This window comes from Ochotona princeps, chromosome 13 (assembly GCF_030435755.1).
Source record: "Ochotona princeps isolate mOchPri1 chromosome 13, mOchPri1.hap1, whole genome shotgun sequence".
In the NCBI taxonomy this organism is placed as follows: domain Eukaryota; kingdom Metazoa; phylum Chordata; class Mammalia; order Lagomorpha; family Ochotonidae; genus Ochotona; species Ochotona princeps.
In genome coordinates this window covers 53,158,775-53,181,668 of record NC_080844.1, presented here as the reverse complement: position 1 = coordinate 53,181,668, position 22,894 = coordinate 53,158,775, and the positions used below count along the sequence as shown (strand labels likewise).

Here is a 22,894-nt window from a genome sequence, read left to right as displayed (position 1 = left end):
AAAAGTCAGTCAGCACTGCTTTGAAGAGGCCCACCTCTGAGGCAGATAGATGTTCAGTGCAAAAATCAGTGCTTGAGATGTGAACATTCCAATGGAGTTCCTGGATATGAATCCTGTCCTCAGACGTACCAGGGGGTGCCACAGTCTAGTTGGGGCAACCTCCAATAATTCCTACCAGGCCCACCCCCAGACCCAATTTTGGCATGTGCCAGCCTCTACTGTGGACTAGCCTGGCCCAGCACACATCCCATTAGGCACTCATGCACACCATGGGTGTTGTGGCTTAACTCAGACTGACCAGGCCCCCAGAACCGCCCTCACCGTGTGCCAACAGGTGCCACCACCAGCCTGGCTCACCCCGAATCCTGGTTCTTGTCCTCAACATGGATAAGTACATTGCAGCAGTGGAGTGCCCACAGCTCCCCACCAGGCATTTTCCCAGCCCCTAATCTTGTCCCTGCCAGAGGTTACTGTGGTACAGCCTGACATGATTTGCACCCAGTCTGGGCACTCGTCAGCTGGTGTTGCGGCCTCACTTGGCTGCCCTGCACGCCTTCTGGCTCTTGTACACGCCAACAGGTGCAGCAACCTAACCCAACCTGGCATGCCCCTAGTCTGGCCCACCCACAGTTCCAGCTCTCACAGTCAACAGTGGAAATAACAGCCCAGCAAGGAAGTCCCCGGAGTTCCCCCGCAGCCCACTCCCAGCGCCTGGTCTGCATGTGCCATCAGGTGTGGCATCCCAGTCTTAGATGGCCCGCTCCCAGGAGCTTCATTTTAATTAAAGGGGGCTTTTTTCAAACTATGCAGATTCTGTAGAGGTGGATGAGGAAGACAGTTTGGCAAATATGAGAGGTGGGAGCAGATTTTTATTTGTTGCTGTCTTTTGAAGGGAAAAAACATCTGCCCTTTCAATATCTTTTTTAAAGATTTATTCTATTTTTTTATTATTATTGGAAAGTCGGATATACAGAGAGGAGGAGAGACAGGAAGATCTTCTGTCCAATGATTCACTCCCTAAGTGGCCACAATGGCCAAAGTTGCTCCAGTCCAAAGCCAGGGGCCCAGAGCTTCTTTGCGTCTCCCACGCGGGTACAGAATCCCAAGGCTTTGGGCAGTCCTCAACTGCTTTCCCAGGCTACAAGTAGGGAGCTAGATGAGAAGCGGTGCTGCCAGGATTAGAACCAGCACACATATGGGATCCCAAGGACTTTAGCCGCTAGGCTATGGTGCCAAGCCCCATCCGCTCACTTTTAAATTTCATGCGAAGCTACTAACTGCTATTTAGGTAATACTTCAAGATGGTACTGTGACTTCATATAATGACAACATGAAATGTCCAATGTCTTCAACTAGTTCTTTCTGTCACAGTCTCTCCACTGTACAAAGGTTAAAATGGAACACAAATCAGCATTGGGAAGCAGAAACACTTGAAAACACAGATTGTTCTTTAGCCAAAATGATAACTATTCAACCAATTCTAACTACACACATAAAAAACCAAACCTAGGTAAGAGTTGATAAGCAATAAAACAAATTAAGAAATAGTGCAGGGCTGGGCCGGCGTCATGACCTAGCAGCTAAAGTCCTCGCCTTGAGTGCATCGGGATCCCATATGGGCGCCGGTTCTAATCCCGGCAGCTTCACTTCCCATCCAGCTCCCTGCTTGTGGCCTGGGAAAGCAGTCAAGGATGGCCCAAGGCCTTGGGACCCTGCACCTGTGTGGGAGACCTGGAGGAGGTTCCTGGCTCCTGGTTTTGGATTGGCGCAGAACCAGCCATTGCACTCACTTGGGGAGTGAATCATTGGACGGAAGATCTTCCTCTCTGTCTCTCCTCCTCTCTGTATATCTGCCTTTCCAATAAAAATAAATAAATATTAAAAAAAAAAAAGGAAGAAAAAGAAAAATGTAAACAAATAGTGCAGGGCCCAGTGCCATGACCTAGCAGCTAAAGTACTTGCCTTGAAGGTGCCAGGATCCCATATGAGCGCCGGTTCTAATCCCGGCTGCTCCACTTCCCATCCAGCTCGCTGCTAGTGGACTAGGAAAGCAGTCGAGGACAGCCCAAAGCCTTGGGACCCTGCACCCGTATGGGAGGCCCAGAAGAGGCTCCTAGCTCCTGGCTTCGGGTTGATTCAGCTCCAGCTGTTGCAGCCGCTTGGGGAGTGAATCATTGGACAGAAGATCTTCCTCTGTCTTTCCTCCTCTCTATATATCTGACTTTGCAATAAAAATAAATAAATCTTTAAAAAAGAAAAAGAAATAGTGCAAGTTGGGAGCTAGCAGAGTGACTAAAGTTCTTGCTTTGCATGTGTGGGATCCCATGTGGGGGCCAGTTCATGTCCTGGCTGCACCACTTCCCATCCAGCTCCCTGCTTGTGGCCTAGGAAGACAGTGGATGGCCCAAAGCCTTGGGACCCTGCACCCGCATGGGAGACCTGAAAGAAGCTCCTGGCTCCTGGTTTTGCAACAGTTCAGCCCTCATTGCTGTGGCCGCGTGGAAGTGAACCAGCAGATAGAGGATCTTCCTCTCTGTCTCTCCTCTCTGTAACTATGTCTTTCCAAGAAAAATAAATAAATCTTTTTTAAAAAAAGGAAAGAAAGAAATATCCCTTGGGCTTGGCAGCGTGGCCTGGTGGCTAAGGTCCTTGCCTTGATCCCATATGGCTGCTGGTTCTAATCCCGGCAGCTCCACTTCCTCTCTATCTCTCCTTCTCTCAGTATATCTGACTTTGTAATAAAAATAAAATAAATCTTTAAAAAAAAAAAAAAAAAAGAAATATCCCAAGTTTAGAAAATCTTAATGTATGGGAAAAGATAGCTTCAACACTTGCTGAGTCTACCTAATTTCTAGTAGTACTAATTGAGTAAAAGGCAACATTTAAAGTTTTCTTTTTGAAGATTTATTTGGAGTCTGGCACAATGGGTTTATTTGTACCCTGTAAGCGCCTGGATTCTATATGGACACCGTTTCCCATCTAGCTCCCTACTTATGGCCTGGGAAAGTAATGCAGGATGGCCCAGAGCCTTGGGACCCCACGCTTACATGGGAGACCCAGCAGAACCTGGCTCCTGGCTCCTCGCTTCTGGCTTCAGATTGGCTCAGCTCTAGCGTTGCAGCCATTTGGGGATTGAACCAGTGGATGGAAGATTATTCTTGTTTCTCCTTCTCTCCATAAATCTGATCTGCCTTTCCATAAGAAATTTTATTTCGTTGAAAGAGTTAGAAAGACAAAGAAAGGGAGGGAGAGAACGAGGGAGACGCAAAGAGGACAGAGAGATCTATTCAGTTCGTCATTCCCCAGATGGCCACGATGGCCGGCAGGGGGCCAGTTCAAAGCCAGGAATGTAATTCAGGTCTCTCAGGTTGCTGCAGGGGCACAAACACTTGGGCCATCTTTCAATGACTTAGCAGTGAGCTGGCTCAGAAGTGGACCAGCCTGGACATGAACCAGTGCCTATATGGGACACCAACATCACAGGTGGCGTTTTATCCACTATGCCACAATGCTGGCCTGGAACACTTAGATTTCTACCACTAGGGATAAATCCTCTACTGCTGGGCAACATATATGGATTTTCCTCCAAAGTATCCAAACCTCCCCATCTTACTTCATTCAGAATATTATAATATAACATCATAAATAGATGGCTTAAAAACATTTTTCACACTTCTGGGAGATGGGACATTCCAGATCAAGACTTCAGCGTCTTATGAGAGCTAACTTTCTTGTTCATAGACAATCATCTTCTTGATGTGCCCTTTCATGGAAAAGAGTTTAAAGGAAATTTCTGGGGTCTTTTATAAGGACATCATGACCTTCCCTAAAGATGGTCTGTTAATGACTTTTCAAAAGCCCTATCCTCAAAACTTCATCACATTGGTAGTTAAGTTTCAACATATGAATTTGGCGGAGGAAGTAAACATTTGGTCTATCTAAAACATTCCCTTCACATATCCAAGCCTTAGTTCCTCATCATCTCTGAATTCCTCCAACCTTGTCTTTACCAATACTTGTAATTAAGACATTCTTCACATCACCATATCTCAGACATATCTGATGATAAGGTACATCAATTAAAACAGGCACCACACAACAAAATCTAAATCTCAGCACCCAAAGATTGCATGATCTGCAGCTGTCATTCAAATAATACAGATTTCTGTTCTCTAGAAGTTTCATTCTAATAAAGTGAAAAAGGACATATGCCTGCAGACATTCAAAATAAAATCAGGAATAAATTTTATGTGAATTATATCTTGGTACTAAACCAGGGGCAAGCATCTAGCCTACCAGTTAACATGCTTACTTCCCATGTCTGAGTACATGGGTTTCACAACCCTGACCAAGTTTCCTGATGGTGCACACTGAACAGCAATGATGGCTCAAGTTACTGACTCCTGGACCCAGGCGAGCGGCTTGGACCTAATTCCCAATCCCAGCTTGCCACTGTGGGCACCTGAGGGGTGAACCAATCAGTGGATCTCTCTCCTTGTTATGCAAACTAAAAGCTGAAAATCATATCTGGCTTGGTTAAGTGGTGTATAAAAGGTAAAAATAATCCTTTCCTATACTTCTTAAAAATGCAAATCTGTTTATGTTACCTGATTATGTTTTTAAGAAGGTAAACATCACCTTGGTTGATTTACAATTGAGTATTCCTTCTTTTTAAATTATTTGTGGGCCCGGCGGCGTGGCCTAGCGGCTAAAGTCCTCGCCTTGAAAGCCCCGGGATCCCATATTGGCGCCAGTTCTAATCCCGGCAGCTCTACTTCCCATCCAGCTCCCTGCTTGTGGCCTGGGAAAGCAGTCGAGGACAGCCCAAAGCTTTGGGACGCTACACCCGCGTGGGAGACCCGGAAGAGATTCCTGGCTCCCAGCTTCGGATCGGTGCGCATCGGCCCGTTGCGGCTCACTTGGGGAGTGAAACATCGAATGGAAGATCTTCCTCTCTGTCTCTCCTCCTCTCTGTATATCCGGCTTTCTAGTAATAATAAAATCTTTAAAAAAAATTATTTGTATAGGGAAGATGGGAAGATTACTGACTAATCCATAGTAAACATTATAACCTGGTACCTGCTCTCTGAAACCCACATACATGTTTTTGCTTGATGGTTTGGGTTTTTTGTTTAGTTTTTGGTTTTTTTTTTTTTTCCTTATCCAAATCATCCCTATAAAACTGGGCAATAGTATGCTTTTTTTTTAATCAAATTCACTTATGATTTATCAAGGCTAAGATAATAGAAACCCTCTTGTTACTTCTACCTGGACAAACTAAGTCACTTTAACTGGGCCTGTTTACATAAACTAAGCTACAGCAGGCTGGATGTGGTAATCCTTGCTTCATCTAACTTCCTACTGAGAAAGCAGTTGTTTCAGAACTAAGGTCTAAATAAGTTGTTTCAGTTGCTATTGTGTATATATGATTGTGTACATGTGCACACATACTTTTCCTGGTATTTTTTAAAAAGAAAATGTTATTCATGTATGATAAAATTTACTCCTTAAAAAATGCACATTTTAGTGATGTTTAGTATATTCAAGGTGTTATGTAAGCATTACCACTACCTAATTTCATCACCTAAAAAGAAACCCAACACCCATGAAGCCACCACTCCCTGTCTGCATCCTCCTCCAGCTCTAGCTGCCACTGTCTTTACAGATTTGTAATACATGGTCATTTGTGTCTGACTTCTTGCATTTAACATGTTTAGAATGTATCACTATTTCATTCCATTGGTGAGCAAAAATTATTCCACTGTACAGATATACAGCATATATTTATCATTTGCTAGACATACAGACTGTTTCTACTTCCTGGCTAACATGCTGTGCACAGGTGTTCAACTCTCTTGCATACATATGCAGGATAAAAACCTTGTTAAAATGCTAACTCTATGCTATCATTTTATTTAAATTTTTTGTTAACGATTTATTTTTTTTCAAGGTTTATTCATTTTATTACAGCCAGATATACACAGAGGAGGAGAGACAGGAAGATCTTCCGTCCAATGATTCACTCCCCAAGTGAGCCGCAACGGGCCGATGCGCACCGATCCGAAGCTGGGAACCTGGAACCTCTTGCGGGTCTCCCACGCGGGTGCAGTGTCCCAATGCATTGGGCCATCCTCCACTGCTTTCCCAGGCCACAAGCAGGGAGCTGGATGGGAAGTGGAGCTGCTGGGACCAGAACTGGCGCCCATATGGGATCCCGGGGTTTTCAAGGCAAGGATTTTAGCCACTAGGCCATGCCGCCGGGCCCAACGATCTATTATTTTTATTAGAAAGGCAGATTTACAGAAAGAAGATGAGTGAGATCTTCCATCCACTGATTCACTCACCAAATGGCTGCAACAGCTGGAGCTGATCCGATCTGGGGCCAAAAAGCAGCAGCTTATTCAGAGTCTCCCACTCAAGCGCAGGGGTTCAAGGACTTGGGCCATCCTTCACTGCATTCTAAGGTCATAAGCAGGATGCTCAATCAGAAGTAGAACAGCTGGTACACAAACTAGCCTATATGTGATGCCAGTACTTGAAGGTGGAGAATTAACCTGTTGAGCCAAGATGACTGTCTCTATACTACCATCTTAAATCTTGTGAACTCCTTGTTCTAGACTCTTCTATTTACATAAAGTTGCACACATTTTATAAGGCTGGTAATCATTTTTACCTTCACATTTAAATTAGAAAAATATGGGGCCCGGCAGTGTGGCCTAGTGCCTAAAGTCCTCACCTTGCACGCCCGGGATCCCATATGGGCACTGGTTCTAATCCTGGCAGCCCTGCTTCCCATTCAGCTCCCTGCTTGTGGCCTGGGAAAGCAGTCAAGGATGGCCCAAAGCTTTGGGACCCTGCACCCATGTGGGAGACCCGGAGGAGGTTCCTGGCTCCCGGCTTAGGATCGGCATAGCACCGGCCGTTGCACTCACTTGGGGAGTGAATCATCGGACAGAGGATCTTCTTCTCTGTCTCTCCTCCTCTCTGTATATCTGACTTTGTAATAAAAATAAATAAATCTTTTAAAAAATTCAATAAAATATATCTGAAACTTAGTATGACTCATTAAACTATTTTCTTCCATTCCCCAAACTGCTACCCCTGCAGACTTTTGCCTAGGCCCAAAACTTGATGTCAAGCTTGATTCTTTCCACATACACCCTGCCCCAGTTAGAAAATACCACTGGCTCCATCTCCAAACTATATCCAGGCAATTAAATCTCATCACCTCTACAGATACATATCAACTCTCACCAAGATTACCACAGTGATCTCCTAAGCAATCCTCTGGACCCACACTCATCCCCAATGGTCTAATAGCAAAACACAAAGTAATCATCTGAAAATATGTCAAATTGTGTTATATCTCTGTGCCGAGTAAAGCGTCTGACATTTAAATGCATAATAAATATTTGTTGAATGAATAAATGAATAAAGAATCAAGCTGCTCAAAAAAGGAGGGCTAAGCACAGGTCAGTAAAATATGAATGAGGAACTAACATTAGCAAACACAATAAAGTCATGACTGGGAATGGAAAGCACCAGCTCTGGAAAAGTACACCACCACAATGTTCTACAGTTCACTCTGGAAAAATCTGCTATCTATCTCATTCCACTGTTGCAAGGCATCTGTCCACTGCCAAGGAATCTTTGCTTCTGAAGAACTGAAATTCTGTAAGTACACAACTCCAAAACACCGCACACCCAAAGCCAAGGACTTTCATGATCTTTACCTTCGATGAGAATCATTCGAAGAAACTCGGCATGGCACAATTACAGGTGTCTTGGCCAACTTCCAGTCTAAAACCACTAGTTTAATTTACCTTCTTAGAATGTATACTCCGGGCCTGGGGGCATGGCCTAGCGGCTAAAGTCCTCACCTTGAACGCGCCAGGATCCCATATGGGTGCCAGTTCCAATCCCGGCAGCTCCACTTCCCATCCAGCTCCCTGCTTGGGGCCTGGGAAAGCAACCAAGGATGGCCCAGAGCCTTGGGATCCTGCACCCGCATGGGAGACCTGGAAGAGGTTCCTGGTTCCCGGCTTCGGATCGGCGCAGCACTGGCCGTTGTGCTCACTTAGGGAGTGAATCATCAGACGGAAGATCTTCCTCTCTGTCTCTCTTCCTCTCTGTATATCTGACTTTGTAATAAAAATAAGTAAATCTTAGAAAAAAAAAAAGAAAGTATACTCCTAGCCATCTTCCAGTTGAATTGAATCTTGATATATATCCCAACTCTCACATTTTTATATGTAAAAAGCTAATTTTAAAAAGTCACTCAAATGTCTTGAACAGATAGCCCCATTATTTTTTAAACAGCAAATGGTAAGTATGATTATATCTGAGAGATTCCAGCGCTTTCAAAAAATCTTCTAAAATCTGAAGACAATGTAAAACAAAAATTATATCAACTCTTCATTCATCCACATACTATATTTAGAAATCACCACAGAGATGTCAACAGAACTCTAAAATTTAGCAAAGTAAACGATAGACAGATATACACTTTTTAAAAAAGCATACTTCTTCCCAAAAAGAAGCTTTTTTCATCCCATTTTGGGAATGATGAGGATTCCTAATACTCATTCCTGAGTATTACTAGCTTCAAAACAGTTTTACAAGGTTTACACTATGTTGTAGTAGGCTACGCTTCCTCCTGTGATGCTAGAATCCCATCTGGGCACTGGTTCGAGTCTCAGCTGCAGGACTTCCCATTCAGCTCCCTGCTAACGTGCCTGGAAAAACAGAGAAATATGGCCCCTACCTGGGCCTCTACATTCAAGTGGGAGACCTGGAAGAAGTTTCAGGTGTCTGGCTTTGGACCCAACCAATTCTGGCCACTGTGACAACCTAGAGAGCAAACCAGCAGATGAAAGATGGGAAGATGGATCTTTCTTTCCTTCTCTCTGTAAATCTGCCTTCCAATGGAAAAAAAAAAAAAAAACTTCAAAAAAATACAGCTTTACACTGATGTTCCCACGAATCAGTCATTGCTATGTGAGGTTCAGAAGCATTACTGACTTCGTGCTCTTGACCATCGTACCTCTCCCTCCCCTTCCATGCCCACCACAGGATCCTAGTGCATCTGCTAGTGAAGCGAGTCCTTAACACTGCTAACAGTAGGTGTATGCCACAGTGGTCAAGTGCCTTATGTGAGTCTGTGAACCACTGTTGTAAATCCTCTCTTATCATACTTCAGAAAAATGTTGCTTTTACGGAATTTCTGACCACAATCTTTCCCACCCTCTCTACTTAATAAAAGCTCAACCCGCCCTTTATTGTCCAGCTTTAGGCTCTTTCCTGGGGGCATCTTATGACCACTCCATCTAAAGTGCCTTTTTCTAACCAGTATTGGGGCATCTGGTTTGTTACCTGTCATTCAACATCTATCACACACCAGCAGGTAACATCTTTATACCATGACCTTACGTGCTGCTGACCTTTCTATGTTCAACAGCGAAGGGGAGTCAGAATCCCCAGGAGTTCTGTATTTCATATCCTAAGGAGGTTTTCTGAGAGGTTTATGGTAGAATATAATTTCTTTATATCTGAAGGAAAAAATAAGAAGCCCAAAAAGATAAGTGGGTTTAGAATAACACAGTCTAACTAATGTTCCACTGAGAGTTTATGAATTTTTTGTTATACCCAAGCAATTCCCAATCTTTCAAGCTAATCAAGATCTTCCTCTTTCAAGCTAATAAAAACATCTTCTAATATCAAAATATTTTTTTAAATAAACAAGAGCATGATCAGAGGTAGCAGGCAGGTATTGATAGCTCTTCAGTGCAAGGAGACATTCAATAAAACATCAACACACACATGAGTTATGGTATCCATTTGAAGGACAGAGCATACCTCACACACGCAGAATGCTGAGGTCCTCCCAGGAACTCAGACTGGTACATTAATAAATTTTATCTGGCTGTGGAATGGAATATTACTGAAAAGCCCAACCTCTTAAAAATATTTAGAAGGAAGCAAAGTACAGGCAGGTAACTAACATATCACTAACCTCCTACACCAACAACAAAAGAATAAACTTAGGGGTGGCATTCAGCCTGGTCATTAACAGACTCCCAAGCTGTATCAGTGTACCCGAGCCTAACAGTTGACTCCAGCTTTCTGCTGCAGGCAACCCCGGGAGGCCATGATGTTGGCCCAGGTGATGGGGTCCTGGAACCCATGGGGAAGGCATATATTGGGTTCATGGTACCTGGCGTTGGCCTGGCCCGGCCCCCACCTGTGGTGAGCATTTTGGGGAGTGGATCAGTGAAGGAGAGCTCACTCCCTGTGCCTCCATCCTTCCTTTTGCCACTCTTTAAATACTCTTAAAACTCCAACTTTAAAAAAATAATTTGTTTTTCTGATTTTAAGTCCCAGCAGATCTTCACTTGACTTATTAAACCAAGGACTTCTCATTAAAGTAATTTCCTTTACCATTTAACTTAATAATGATTTGACCACTGTTGGACTCTTTAACGTACGTTCCAATAACTTCTTAAGGCCTCTACTTTCCCATGCATTCCAACAAGTGCTGAATTAGTTCTTCATCATGTGTTTAGGCCTCCTGCTGGGAAACATAATTAAACTTAAGCAGGCAACAATTCCACTTGTTTCTAAGATCCTGTCAAAGATTCCGAATGAGTCTGGGTCTAACTTCTCCAGGACTGACAGAGTTCTCCAAGAAAAGGAGCTGCTGCTTAACTTGACACTGGCTATTCAGAAGATGGCACTCTTCCCCTGGAGCCCCAAATTAAGTAAATTCCAAGAAATATACCGTATAGCATTCAGGTGTGAATTTTTTTTCTTCAAAGCACTTAACCGATAATCACGATCTCTGGAAATGCATGCATCAAAAGCAGCTGGGTCAAACCAGCCACTTTACAAGACCTGGGAGATTTCGATTTTCACATCCAACACAATATAAAATCATCTAACTCCAGTGATCACCAGGTAACCAGCTTCTCACAGCCTTTACTTTATCAAGCAAATACACTCCTGCCACTGAGTATCCCTGCCTTAGCCCCTCTCCAGTAGTGACAGACTCAGCAGCCACTGATGAGATTCTTGTCTATTGCACATTTCATTAGCGTATCTAACAACGAGAAACTGTTCACTAAATTTTGATTGCATCATTATCCACATTCACAAAGACAAATAAGAGATGTATTACTTTCAGTATTTCTGATATCCACTAAAAAGAATCAAATATTTTAATACAAAGTCTGCAGATATTTTTTAAATAAGTTTATATGCTATATAAATTTCTTATTCACTAATATCTATTTATAAATACATAATGGTTCCCAACCAATAGATGATAAAGTTTCTCACATTTGTTTAAAGATATCTATTTGAAATTCAAAAAATTGTGTATAAGGAAAGAAAATTCTTTCTAGTGCAATCTCCAGCTGCAAGCCAAATTTTTAGCAGTCAGATAGTCAGATGGCTTAAAAATGCCATCTTTCCCTAGGATGGACAGAAAATCTCTCAGAGGAGAAGAAGAAGCACAGAAAGGGTAACACGCTTTCAAGCTATTTCTTCTTAAAATAATTGTTAGAAATGAAATATGGCATAAAAACAATGTATCAACCTCACTGCCAACCCCTTTTCACCTCCACTCAGGCACAGCAGCAGCCAAGCATTCCACCGGAAACACTTCCCCTTGTACAGCTCCGCTTGACAATGAAGCCCTCCCCAAACCATCTTTCCAGTTAATAGGCTGACTTCACAGAATCTTTTCCTTATGGTCTGGTAAGATAAATGAAAAATGACACTGCAACTGATTGTTGCTGGGTCTGACTTCTGAACGACTAAAAAGTACAATAGGGCCCCCGCAGTGGCCTAGTGGCTAAGTCCTGCCTTGGAGCCACCAGGATCCCATATGGACACTGGTTCATATCTAGGTTGCTCCACTTGCAGTCTAGTTCCCTATCTATGGCCTGGGAAGGCAGTGGAGGACAGCCCAAAGCCTTGGGACCATACCCACATGGGAGACCTGGAAGAAGCTGCTGGTTCCAGATCAGCTCAGCTCCAGCAGCTGCAGCAATTTGGGGAGTGAACCAATGGAGAGTAGATCTTTGCCTCTCCTCCTCTCTGTAAAACTGCCTTTCCAATAAAAAATAAATCTTAAAAATCAATAAAAATTTTTTTAAAAGTTAAAAGTACAATGGTTTTAGGAGTCCCTTGGGAGATTTTAAGTCCTAAAACATGTCTTTAGACATACCAAGTAAGTCTAATTATCTCCTCTAACAAGACACCAAATAAACTCATTTCTCTGCTAAAGCATTCACTCACTGCGCAGGTAAAAAGATGGCAGAATGAGAATACTGCACAGGAAAGGAAATACTGTCCTTGCACAGGATGAGCTGGGTCACCGCAGAAGACCTTCACAGACACACTACTACTGGTGACAAAATAAAAACAAAAGACACACACTAATCTCCCGACAATAACAAACTGGGCACTTCTCAACCTAATGTCTTCTTTACTGTTGGAACTGTAATCCCTCTAGCATGCACCTACGGACACTGGGAGCTAAGTTACAGGATGAGTGACTCAGACCCATGCTGTTCTGTCCATTCTTCCACCCAAGAACGTGAGCATTTCCTTGATGAAGAAAAGGAGGAGTAAGAAATCACAAGAATAAACCTCATGTAGAATGAGAATTAGCTAAACTGATAACAAGTTAACACGTTATTTGGAATTGGTTTATTTTTTTTTTTCAATTGGAAAGGCAGATCAGATCTATGGAGAGGAGAAGCAGAGAGAATGATCCTCCATTCACTGGTTCACTCCCCAAGCAGCCCCAACGGCTGGAGCTGAGCCAATCTAAAGCCAGGATTTTCTTCCAGGTCTCCCACTTAGATGCAGGGTCCCAAGGCTTTGGGCTATGCTCCACTAATTTCCCAGGCCCAAAGCAGGGAGCTGGTCGTGAAGTGGAGTCGCCAGGACACGAACCAGTGCCTATATAGGATCTAAGTGCCAGCAAGATAAAGATTTAGCCATTAAGCCATCTCACCAGGCGCTAGATTGTGATCTTAATCCACTGCTTGCCTTAATATCTAACGTGAGCGAATTAAAATAATTTTGTTTTACTAACATAAACAGTACAGTTCTTGAGAGGCTAGTTTTAAGGACAGTATGGGGCCTGGCATGATGGCTCAATTAGTCAATCCTCTCTTTCCAAGACTGGCCAGTTTGAGTCCTGACTACTCCACTTCCCTTCCAGCTCCCTGTTTGTGGCCTGGGAAAGCAGCAGAACATGGCCCAAAGTTTTGGACCCCTGTACCCACATGGGAGACCTGGAAGAAGCTCTTGGCTCCTAGCTTCAGATCGGCTCAGCTCCAGTCATCTGGGGGAGTGAACCAGTGGAGAGAGAATCTTTCTCCTGTAAATATATCTTTCCAATAAAAATAAATGAATCTTTAAAAAAAATCTTTTTGTAAAGAAACCCTGCATCTAGCATTGAAGCACCTAGCTTGATCTGTGGCTCCAAGACACCTGAATTTGACTTTTGGGCAATCCAGATCCCAAGGGGCTGTCTTGACAGCTCAAGTAATTTGGCTTCTGTCACCCATGCAGTGGGTCTAGATGGCATTCCAGACTCCCGGTATGGCCTGCCCCAGCTCCCACCCCAAGAAGGCAATTAAGGAGTGAACCAGTGGATGGGAGTTCACTCTCATACTCACTCACATAAATACATTAGAACATATCTTTCAGAAATGTTTTTATCCCCCAGTTGGCTGTGGGAAATTTCTGTCCTTTGGAACCCATGTAAGCGTACTGAAGAAAGAAAAATGAGTCTCAGAATCCTTGATTCAAACTATAGCCTTATTTGAGGAGCTGGCAGTCTTAACGTTAGTTAACATGCTGCTTATACACAGTATCTTCAGGTCTAATTTCGAGCAATTTAAAAGAAAGGTTTCAAAGTTCACCTTACCACAGCAAGTCCTATCATTTCCAACTAAGTTCTAACTAGTCAACTTCTTCAAAAGGAAAGTGTAACGTATATGGTGGGAATGTGGCTCAGCACAGCATCAGCTAAAGGATCCATTTAGATTCAGACTCAATCAAAGAGCACAAACATATGCCAAAGCCAACACATCTCGTGCAAAACAGCCCAGCTTTTAGCATAGCTGGAAGCCAAGTCTATACCATCTTCCCAAGAAACATTTAAAGATGTAACTGAAGACTCTGGCCTTGGCTTCCTTGCTAACAGGGACCTGGAAGGCAGCAGGAACAGCTCGAGTAGTTGCGTTCCACGCGGCTCACAGCAGAACTTGGATGGAGCCCCTGGTTCATGGTTCTGGCCTGGTAGGTATTTGATGTGCTCCTTGGGTCTCTCAAATAAACAAACATTTAAACAAACCAAACACACATACATAGAAGCAAATTTGTAAGAATGGCAAGCCTTTTAAAACCAATGGCTAGTTGTAGCCCTTTTACAATTTTTGGTGATTCTGCTACTTTCTGGATTATACTGATCAACTCTGTAAATCACACTCACTCTTCGAGAAGGATACTTCTCATTAAACTGCTCTACAAATGTATAAATAATATCCTAAAAAACCTTAAAAAATGAGTAGAGCTTTTCAAAGATACACAAACCAGAGACTGATTCTCCTTATCTATGTTATCATCTAAATCTTCAGGACAAGTAAAACAACACTTCTTCAACATTCAAATATTTTTCTTTTTTTTTTTTTAAGATTTATTTATTCTTATTACAAAGTCAGATATACAGAGAGGAGGAGAGACAGAGAGGAAGATCTTCCATCTGATGATTCACTCCCCAAGTGACCGCAATGGCCAGTACTGAGCCGATCCCAAGCCGGGAACCAGGAACCTCTTCCAGGTCTCCCAGGCGGGTGCAGTGTCCCAAGGCTCTGGGCCGTCCTCCACTGCTTTTCCAGGTCACAAACAGGGAGCTGGATGGGAAGTGGAGCCGCCGGGATTAGAACTGGCGCCCATATGGGATCCTAGTGCGTTCAAGGTGAGAACTTTAGCCACTAGGCCACGCCGCCGCCAGGGCCCATTCAGGTATTTTTCAACTGTACAATTAATCTGATTTTTTAACTTTACCTTAAGACTTGTCCAAAGAGCTACAACATTAAAAACACACATGTAATAAACAAAAAGTCCACAAACTTCTTTTTGTACCCCAATTTTTGGAAAAAAGCTGAAGCTCAATGCATAGTATTTGTATTTAATTATTTATTGAATGAAAGCCAGGGGAATTATGTTTAACTTTACCAGAAAGAAAGAGAATCCACCAACTCGTGTGTGTGTGTGTGTGTGTGTGTGTGTGTCCATAATTAGCTACCACAAGAACAGCAATTACGTTTTTCCTGTGCCCCGCCCCACAACCACAGGAGATAGGTTCTTTTTTTTTTTTTAAGTGCATTTTCAGGTTTTTTTTAAGATACATTTATTTTTATTGGGAAGTTGGATATACAGAGAGGAGGAGAGATGTAAAGGAAGATCTTTCATCCACTGATTCACTCCCCAAGTGGCCACAATGGCCGGATTCAAGCCAATCCAAAGGCACGATCCAGGAACCAGGAGCTTCTTCCAGGTATCCCACGTGGGTGCAGAGTCTCAAGGCTTTGGGCCATCCTCAACTACTTTCCCAAGCCACAAGTAGGGAGCTGGAAGGGAAGTGGAGCTGCCAGGACATTAACCAGTGGCAGATGGGATCCCAACACATGCAAGGCAAGGATTGGAGCCACTACGCTACTGCACTGGGCCCAGGAGATATATTCTAAGACTCCTGGTAGATAACCAAAACCTTGAACAATACCAAGCCACTTAAAACACTGGTATTTTTTCCTATAAATATATACATGCCTATGATAAAGCTCAATTTATAAGATAGGAACAATAAAAGATGAAAAACAACTAATCAGACTGAACAATCCTTAATCAGACTGAGCAATCCTAACAATACACTGTAATGTAAGTTATTTAAATTGTCAATTATTTGTTTCTAGAACTGTTCATTTAATATTTTTAGACACTGACTCAATCACTGAAGCCACAGAAAATAAACCTTGGATAAGGAAGACTATCATAAATTCATCTAAAGGATAACTGATGCTCCACCAAGTCACAGCCAAGGAAAGGCTTCTACAGAACTCATTCCGCCTGAGGTGGACCTATCACACTGCTGGCCTTGGCCCAGTAGAATTTAATCTCTGCCAGAACTCAAAAAGCCTCATAGGAATCTCACCTATAAATGCTACGCATGGCTCCTAAGTTCAAGTGACGGAGCATTAACATAGAAAATATTTCATGCATTCATTCTAAATCTCAATGCCATCTCAGCCTATAACCACTGAATTTGAAATTGGGCTTGAGTAATTTCAAGTTGATCTATGTTTAAAAGGAAGGATATCACTCTTAGAAGTGATACTTAGAAGATTTTCCTATTCAAAATATAGACATTTAATACTTTCAAAGAAATCTGAAGCACCACTAAATGTTAATTGCAGCTTAAAAAAAAAAAAAGCAATATGGCCCTGGTGTCACTGAGCTGTGGGTGAAGCCACCTCGTAAAATGGTGTTCCACATGAGTGCGTCCAGTATGAGACCTGGCTGCTCCACTTCGGACCCAGCTCCCTGCTAATGCTCCTAGAGAGCCAATGAAAAATGGTGCAAGCATTTGGGCCCCTGCCAACCACACGAGAGACCCAAAGAATTCCAGAGTCCTGGCTTTGGCCTGGCCTAACCCAGGCCCTTGTAGTCCTCCTGGGGGTGTGAACCATGGGATGGAAGATCTCTCCTCCCCAACCCAACCCCATAATGTTGTCTTTCAAATAAATAAAACTTTTTTTTTAAAGTGTTACGTTAGTTTGAGACAGGTTAGAAACTTTTCTTCAATATACCTTATGCTTTATCAATTCAAACTTTTTTCCTAATTAACATTTCACAAAATCATCAACAAGGCATATCACCTATCCATAGTAATTTTAAACAATATTTAAAATAACTCCTAATTTAGATTATAAATAATTTCCTGACATATCAACCAGTACAACGGAACAGCAAGACACAGTTCCTTAAGGAATCTGAGCCACAAAGTGAAAGCCACAAGTCTATCTTTTCAATTAAAGTTAATTTAAAAGGAACTTAATTTAGAAGGAATGTTAATTCAGAATAAAGTTAAAACTCCACCTTGGGTTAAGGTAGTATTCAAAATGAAGATCCGGCCTGCAGCTTTCTGGCAGAACCAGATTTCCTATGGGCATTAGCAGTCCCTGGGTCACTTGGAACTTTAGTGACAAGCTTAAAATCAAAACTTTAATCATTAGTAATTAAAGAGATAACATACTCTAGCACAATCTCTAGGTTCCTAGTAAATTAAACATGGTGTATCCAAAGAGAATCCTCTTTCTTCCAAAATCAAAATGTGACTCTACCTAACATAGATTAAACACAACCTGACAAACTTCAACACAGACTGGTGACGGTATTAATAAAAGGCAAGATGTGTGCAACTGGCAGTCTTAAATAATACAAGCACCTCTCATTGGTTTGTACAAATTACTACTAAGTGAAACAGCTTCAAGTTCCAGGGGCTACACAGGCCCTGACTCTGGGTTGGAACTCTACAATAAACTTGATCTGCCCATACCTCTGTGAAGTCACTGAGTTGTTGAGAGGATTAGGCAAATTAAATCATATAAGGCTTTTAGAATATTGCCTGGCACAGAAGTAAAGCAAATAAATAATGGCTGTTAAAATGTTTGCTGAGTTTATGTGCTGAGTAGCATGAAAAAGCTGCCTTCGAAAAATGTCATTTTATATACTGACAATAAACACTAAAGGCACCTATTGGATACAGACTCCACACACTTTAGATACCACAACTAAGGTAAAGCAAAGGTTCTGACATGATCTTTCCTCATCATTCTCCAAACTTGGCTGTTCAGAGTTGGGTTTGTCTGTTTGTCTGTTTTCAACTCATTTCTTCTTGCAAATGTAATGCTTCTTGTCCCCTCATGATGACTGTACACACTGCCACCAACTACTAACCGACTACTCCGAGAGGGGGAGGCTAGCCGGCTTCCCAGTCGTAAGGTAATACGGGACAACACTCAGTCTTGATAGGTCTCCTGCGGGAACCGCACAGCCGCATGCGCCGGACAGCACCTTGTATCTGGGTTTCCGGGCTACGTGGGCGGCAAGCTGTCAGTGACACTACGTCCTCTAAGTCTCAAAGACATTCTGATTTTACAAAAACCAAATCCAGATCATGGCGTAGAACTCACATTTCCGCCAGTATGACCTTACCGAAAAGGAGTTGGAGACAGCAAAGCATGCCATCTTTTCAGTTATCTTCAGTCAATATTATGAAAATGTAATCCTCCTACCATGTAACATGATCATGTGCATCATGTCAAATGTTTGCCAAACATTTCCTGATATCATAACATGTCAAAAGCTACAATATATTGAAAGTTGCATGACCAACTACCTCAAAATCTCCTTCAGTTACTTTGACATTCAAAATAGAAGCACTGCTCTTTTTTTCTTTAAAAGCAACTATTATCAACAGGCCAACAATTTAGGTCAATTTTAAAAGCACAGATTGAACTCTTTAGAAACACAAGAGTTAATTATAGCAAAAGGGACCTGTTTTTCCCCCCAGCCCTCCCACTGAAATGTCACCCTGCTGGAGAAGTACAATGAAATGCAGACAAACTGAAAACCTTTCTCCAAAAGCTCCAAAAGCAACTGACTCCTACAAGCGAGTCAGCCTCATACTGTCATTCCACAAATCTCAACAAGCCAAGCGTACTAACTTAGAAAAACAACAACAAATGACAATGTACGGACTTCCATTCCTTTTACCTACACTCCCGCTAGGAGTCTTCCAGACCCCCCCAACGGCCGTACTGGATACCACGTCGATGGTGGACGTTCAAAGAAACCAACCACTCCTCACAGCTAAATCCGCACCCGCAGCGGGCCCGTCCCCGCAGAATCTTATCAATTCCTCCATCAACCTTGCAAATAATCCTCCCCGCAAAGCTGCTCCGTGCAGTTAAATCCCACAGCACGCCAGTAGGTCACCAGCACGCCGCGGGGTGGGGATATGAGTGGTTCTCCTTGCGCTCCCAACCTTACACCGGCACCTACTTGGAATGAAATCTCCGCAACCCAAAAAGTTCATTCGAGGCCATTCTTGCCTTTTTGCACACAGGCTCGGCTTATTCGACCTCTGCCTGTCTGTGGTCCTGCCTCAGCTAAAGCAGCGGACATCGGAGGAGGTCAGACCTGGCCTGTCACCCCGCGCAGGAAACGCAACCTAACGTGTCCACACTGCTAGGGGTGCTGCGTTCGTGTGTGTCTGTGTGTGTGCGCGGGGGGATGGAGCGCCGACTGCGGGGACGGTGATTCAACGCTTTTACCTGGTGACACAAGTGTTTTTTCCCCCTTTTTTCCAACTGTGTAGAGCCAACCCAGTAAAACCAACCCCGCCTCCCTTCCCTCCACCTTTTCCAAGAGCGGGAACCTCCCGCCCCTCGGCGAGCGCACCTTCAAGGGCTTGGGGTTTCAGGTCCCCGGGTCACCCGAGCTGCAGCCAGGACTTGGAGCAGGCCGACCCCTCTCAGGGGAACGCAGCAGACGCCCCAGGGAGGCGGCCCCACTGTGCGGGGGGGACCCCCGGACGGACCCACCCACAGGTACACTGCTCCTCCCCGGCCCGCCTCGAGAGAGGATTCACCCCAGACGCGGGAACCACTCAGAGCAAGTCCCCAGCCTCGGCGCAACCCCCGGAGCGGCGTCCCCGCCGCCGTGGGGGACCGCGAAGCCGGAGCCTCCCGTCCCCCTCAGGATTACCTCGCAGCGCCCGGCCGGCTTTGTACGGCCCTCCCGCTTCCTCCGCAGCCGCCGGGGCTGCCGCGCTCGCCCGCTCCGCCGCAGCCGCTTCTTAAGCGCCGCAGCCCTCCAAAGTGGAGGGGGCGTGAGGAGGGAGGGACCTGGACGCCGAGCCGCGGGCAGCAGGAAGCTGCGACACCCGGGTCGCCGACGCCTCGAGCTTTGGCTCTCGGCTTTAAAAACGGACCATTTAAACCCACTCCTTCCCCCCCACACCTCCCGCCCCTCGGCCTGGCGACCGTTACGGGTTGGCGGCTAGAGCTCCGGCGGGACTGGCCGAGCTTCCCCTGGAGCGTCCCTTGGCTCCGCCCCAAGCCCCGCCCCCAAGCCCCCCAGCGCCCGGCCTCCGCCCCCTCGCGGGCCGCGAGCGTCGTGGCCCCGCCTCCTCGCGGTACGGCCCCTCACGCGCTTCGGCCCCGCCCATCGCGCCCCCTGGCCCCGCCCCCTTGAGCCCCCATCTCGGCCTCCAACTCTACGTCTGCGAAGCCCCGGGCGCGGGGGCCCTCCAGACCCGGCAGCCCGGGAAAGGCCTGTGCCGGGGCGGCTGCCTGGCGCCTCTTCAACGTCCTCCTCCGGCTCTGCAGCTCGGAGCTGCGGCGTCCCCTGAGGGCCGGAGAGGGAAACGACCCCGACGGAAACCCGACCGCGAGCGGGAGGGGGCCCGCCTCGGAAATGTCTCCCGCCCGAACGTGCTCGAATTCCCCTCTCCCCACTCCCCAGCCCCCCAGCCCCGAAGCCGAGTCGCAGCTTCCAGAAGGCGCCTCGGCTGCCCACACGGGTCTTCTGGGGGAGGCCACTGCCGAGATTCAGCCTCTGCACGCCCCCCATTGGAGGGGCCTGGCTTTCCCTCGCAGCACTGTTGCCTTTGGGGGCTCACCTCCCCCGAGCGGAGGGCCAGGGGCTCTCTCAGTTCCGGTCGGGAATCTTCCCGGTCACCCTCTGGCCCCTCACCGCGTAACCTCCGGAGCGCTGACCTCTGAAAGGTGAGGAGTCTTTGGAATGAATCTGGGGCCCGGCAAACTTTGCGAGGCACGGTTTGCAGGAATGCGGCTGCATCCACAGGTGACACTGGGCCGGCCCCCCCACACCTCCCCGCACCGCCCTGACGCGTTTGTCACCCCCCCCCCAACCTGTTCTCGAAATAGAGCTCCCGGCGGCGCACGCTTCTCCGTGCCACCCACGACTTGCACAGTCCTCCCGCACACACGGGCATGAGTTGGCCCGCGAGCACACCCCTCCGAGCGCCATTCCCGTGATTCATGCCCCTTGGGGTCGACCCCACCCTAACACACACCACAAACTTCATTCTCCACCCTTATCTCAGTGGCTTCCAAGGCACTGGCGACACTCCACTCCATTTCCGTCTTCACCCGCACATTCTTCCCCCCAAATACCTCTCGCCTTCCCCCTCTTCTTCATCCCTTCCCTCCTCCCTAAAACAACAATAAAAAAAATGTGTTAATTAAAATATAGTTTCCTCTTCCCACATACGAAGTGTGGAAAATGAATTTCTCCTTGGCACGAGCTGGGATTCATTTTTATCCTCGCTTTCTCTCTCGCCCCTGGACTAGGGCTATAGAAATTTTAGTCTATCACCAATCTCCCATTTGCTTAAAATCTCGCCATGCCTTTATGATGTTTAAATATCCCTTAAGAACCCTAGGGATGGCTTCCCAGCCTTGGGGGATGGAGGGGAAGAAATTATATTTATTAAATGCTCAACCTCTCCTTTTATTTGGCATTTTAAAATATCTGCAGTATTTGAGAGCGATATTGGGAGGGGCTGGGTGTTCTCTTGCATTTAAGGGAAAAAAAGCTTTGCATGCATCGAGGTTCCTCTTTTTATGAATCGCGAAAAAAGTATGCAGAGGGCACACATGAGCGAAGGGTCTCCACTGTCCAGGGCATTTGCCAGTCACAAATGCAGACCCCCACATGCAAGGCAAAGGCACACAATCCATTTTAAGCATGTCTGGTAAGCAGCGTTTGCACGATCGCACCCTCTCCCACAGCTTCTGGACAAAATGGATACAAGGTCTGCTCACCCGCTGACGAGGCACGGCTTCCTGGAGTCCAGGGTGGTGGACGCGGCCGCGTCTCCTGTTCCCGAGGTGTGGATTCTGCAGTGCTGCACGGGAACCCACTGCAGCCTCCGGCGGCGGCGGCAGCTTCTCCCGCGGCCGGTAGTAAAGTGTGTGACTTTGGTAGACTCCACAATTACCCTTGGGCGCTGGCTGAGGAGAGGAGGCGGAATCTTTCTTAAAGGAATGGGTTTTGTTTTTGCTTTCCACTGTTGCTTCGTGAGACGCAGAAAGGGTGGAATCAGCGAGGGTTTTTTTTTTTTTTTTTTTTTTGTGACGGTTAGAGGCAGTGCAGCTGTGGGAGGTCAAGGTTAAAATTAATTGGGTGATCGACTGAAGCTCTGATTTTTAGCGTGAGTCAATGAGATGCTAAGAAGCAGTCATTTTTAAGAGCCCCAGACTTCGATGGTAAAAAGATCATGTGCCTTGAAACAAATTTGTAATAGCTGCTAATATTTCATGTTCAATCCTCGGACTAAGACTATAACTATATGAAGAAAGGCTTTTCTTGTTTCATGTGTGAGTGAAAAGAATGCAAAAGTAACTGGGCGAGTGGATTCAAATCCTACTAAAACCTGTAAAAGCATATTGACAAATTCCAATATACATTCATGTTATAAAAATCACCAAGTTATTGACCAGGAAGCAAAAATCTAAAATAGTTAAAATGATGACAGAATGCTATCCTAGTTCAGTGACAATTCAGAGACTCAAGTGCAGTTATATTAAACTCAGGCCAAGGATTTATGACTGTTCATGAAGGACCGCCCATTGTATTATAGAGAGGAAATCAGTGGAGGGCAGAGGGAACATGCGGAGGGAACAGGAAATCCTAGAGCCTATGGAACTGTATCAGAAAACAATAATAATAAATAATTTTTTAAAAGTCATGTCAAGCTCTCATGTAGATTATTAAAAATGTGGTA

General features: G+C 45.1%; 2 protein-coding genes across 7 annotated transcripts in view; both read right to left on the bottom strand.

Annotated features, from left to right (window-relative positions):
- Positions 1-22,221, bottom strand: part of ADD3 (adducin 3) — a 143,454-nt gene extending 121,233 nt beyond the window's left edge. For 2 of the 6 annotated variants that reach the window (XM_058671249.1, XM_058671248.1), the window contains exon 1: positions 19,849-20,106. The gene's annotated coding sequence lies outside the window, so the exon portion shown is untranslated. Of the gene's footprint in view, positions 1-19,848; positions 20,108-21,017; positions 21,037-21,932 lie in introns of those variants that run through there. The other 4 variants (XM_058671247.1, XM_058671252.1, XM_004579862.2 and 1 more) reach the window with 4 other exon arrangements.
- On the bottom strand, positions 20,143-20,715 carry LOC131481629 (collagen alpha-1(III) chain-like). Its single transcript, XM_058671092.1, has one exon. The coding sequence runs from the start codon at positions 20,713-20,715 to the stop codon at positions 20,143-20,145; it is 573 nt and encodes a 190-aa protein (XP_058527075.1).
- Positions 22,222-22,894: the final 673 nt, after the last annotated feature.

Coding starts and splice junctions, on each gene's coding strand:
- LOC131481629 (XM_058671092.1), bottom strand. CDS start 20,715: ATGGGGGGCGTGCAGAGGCTGAATCTCGGCAGTGGCCTCCCCCAGAAG.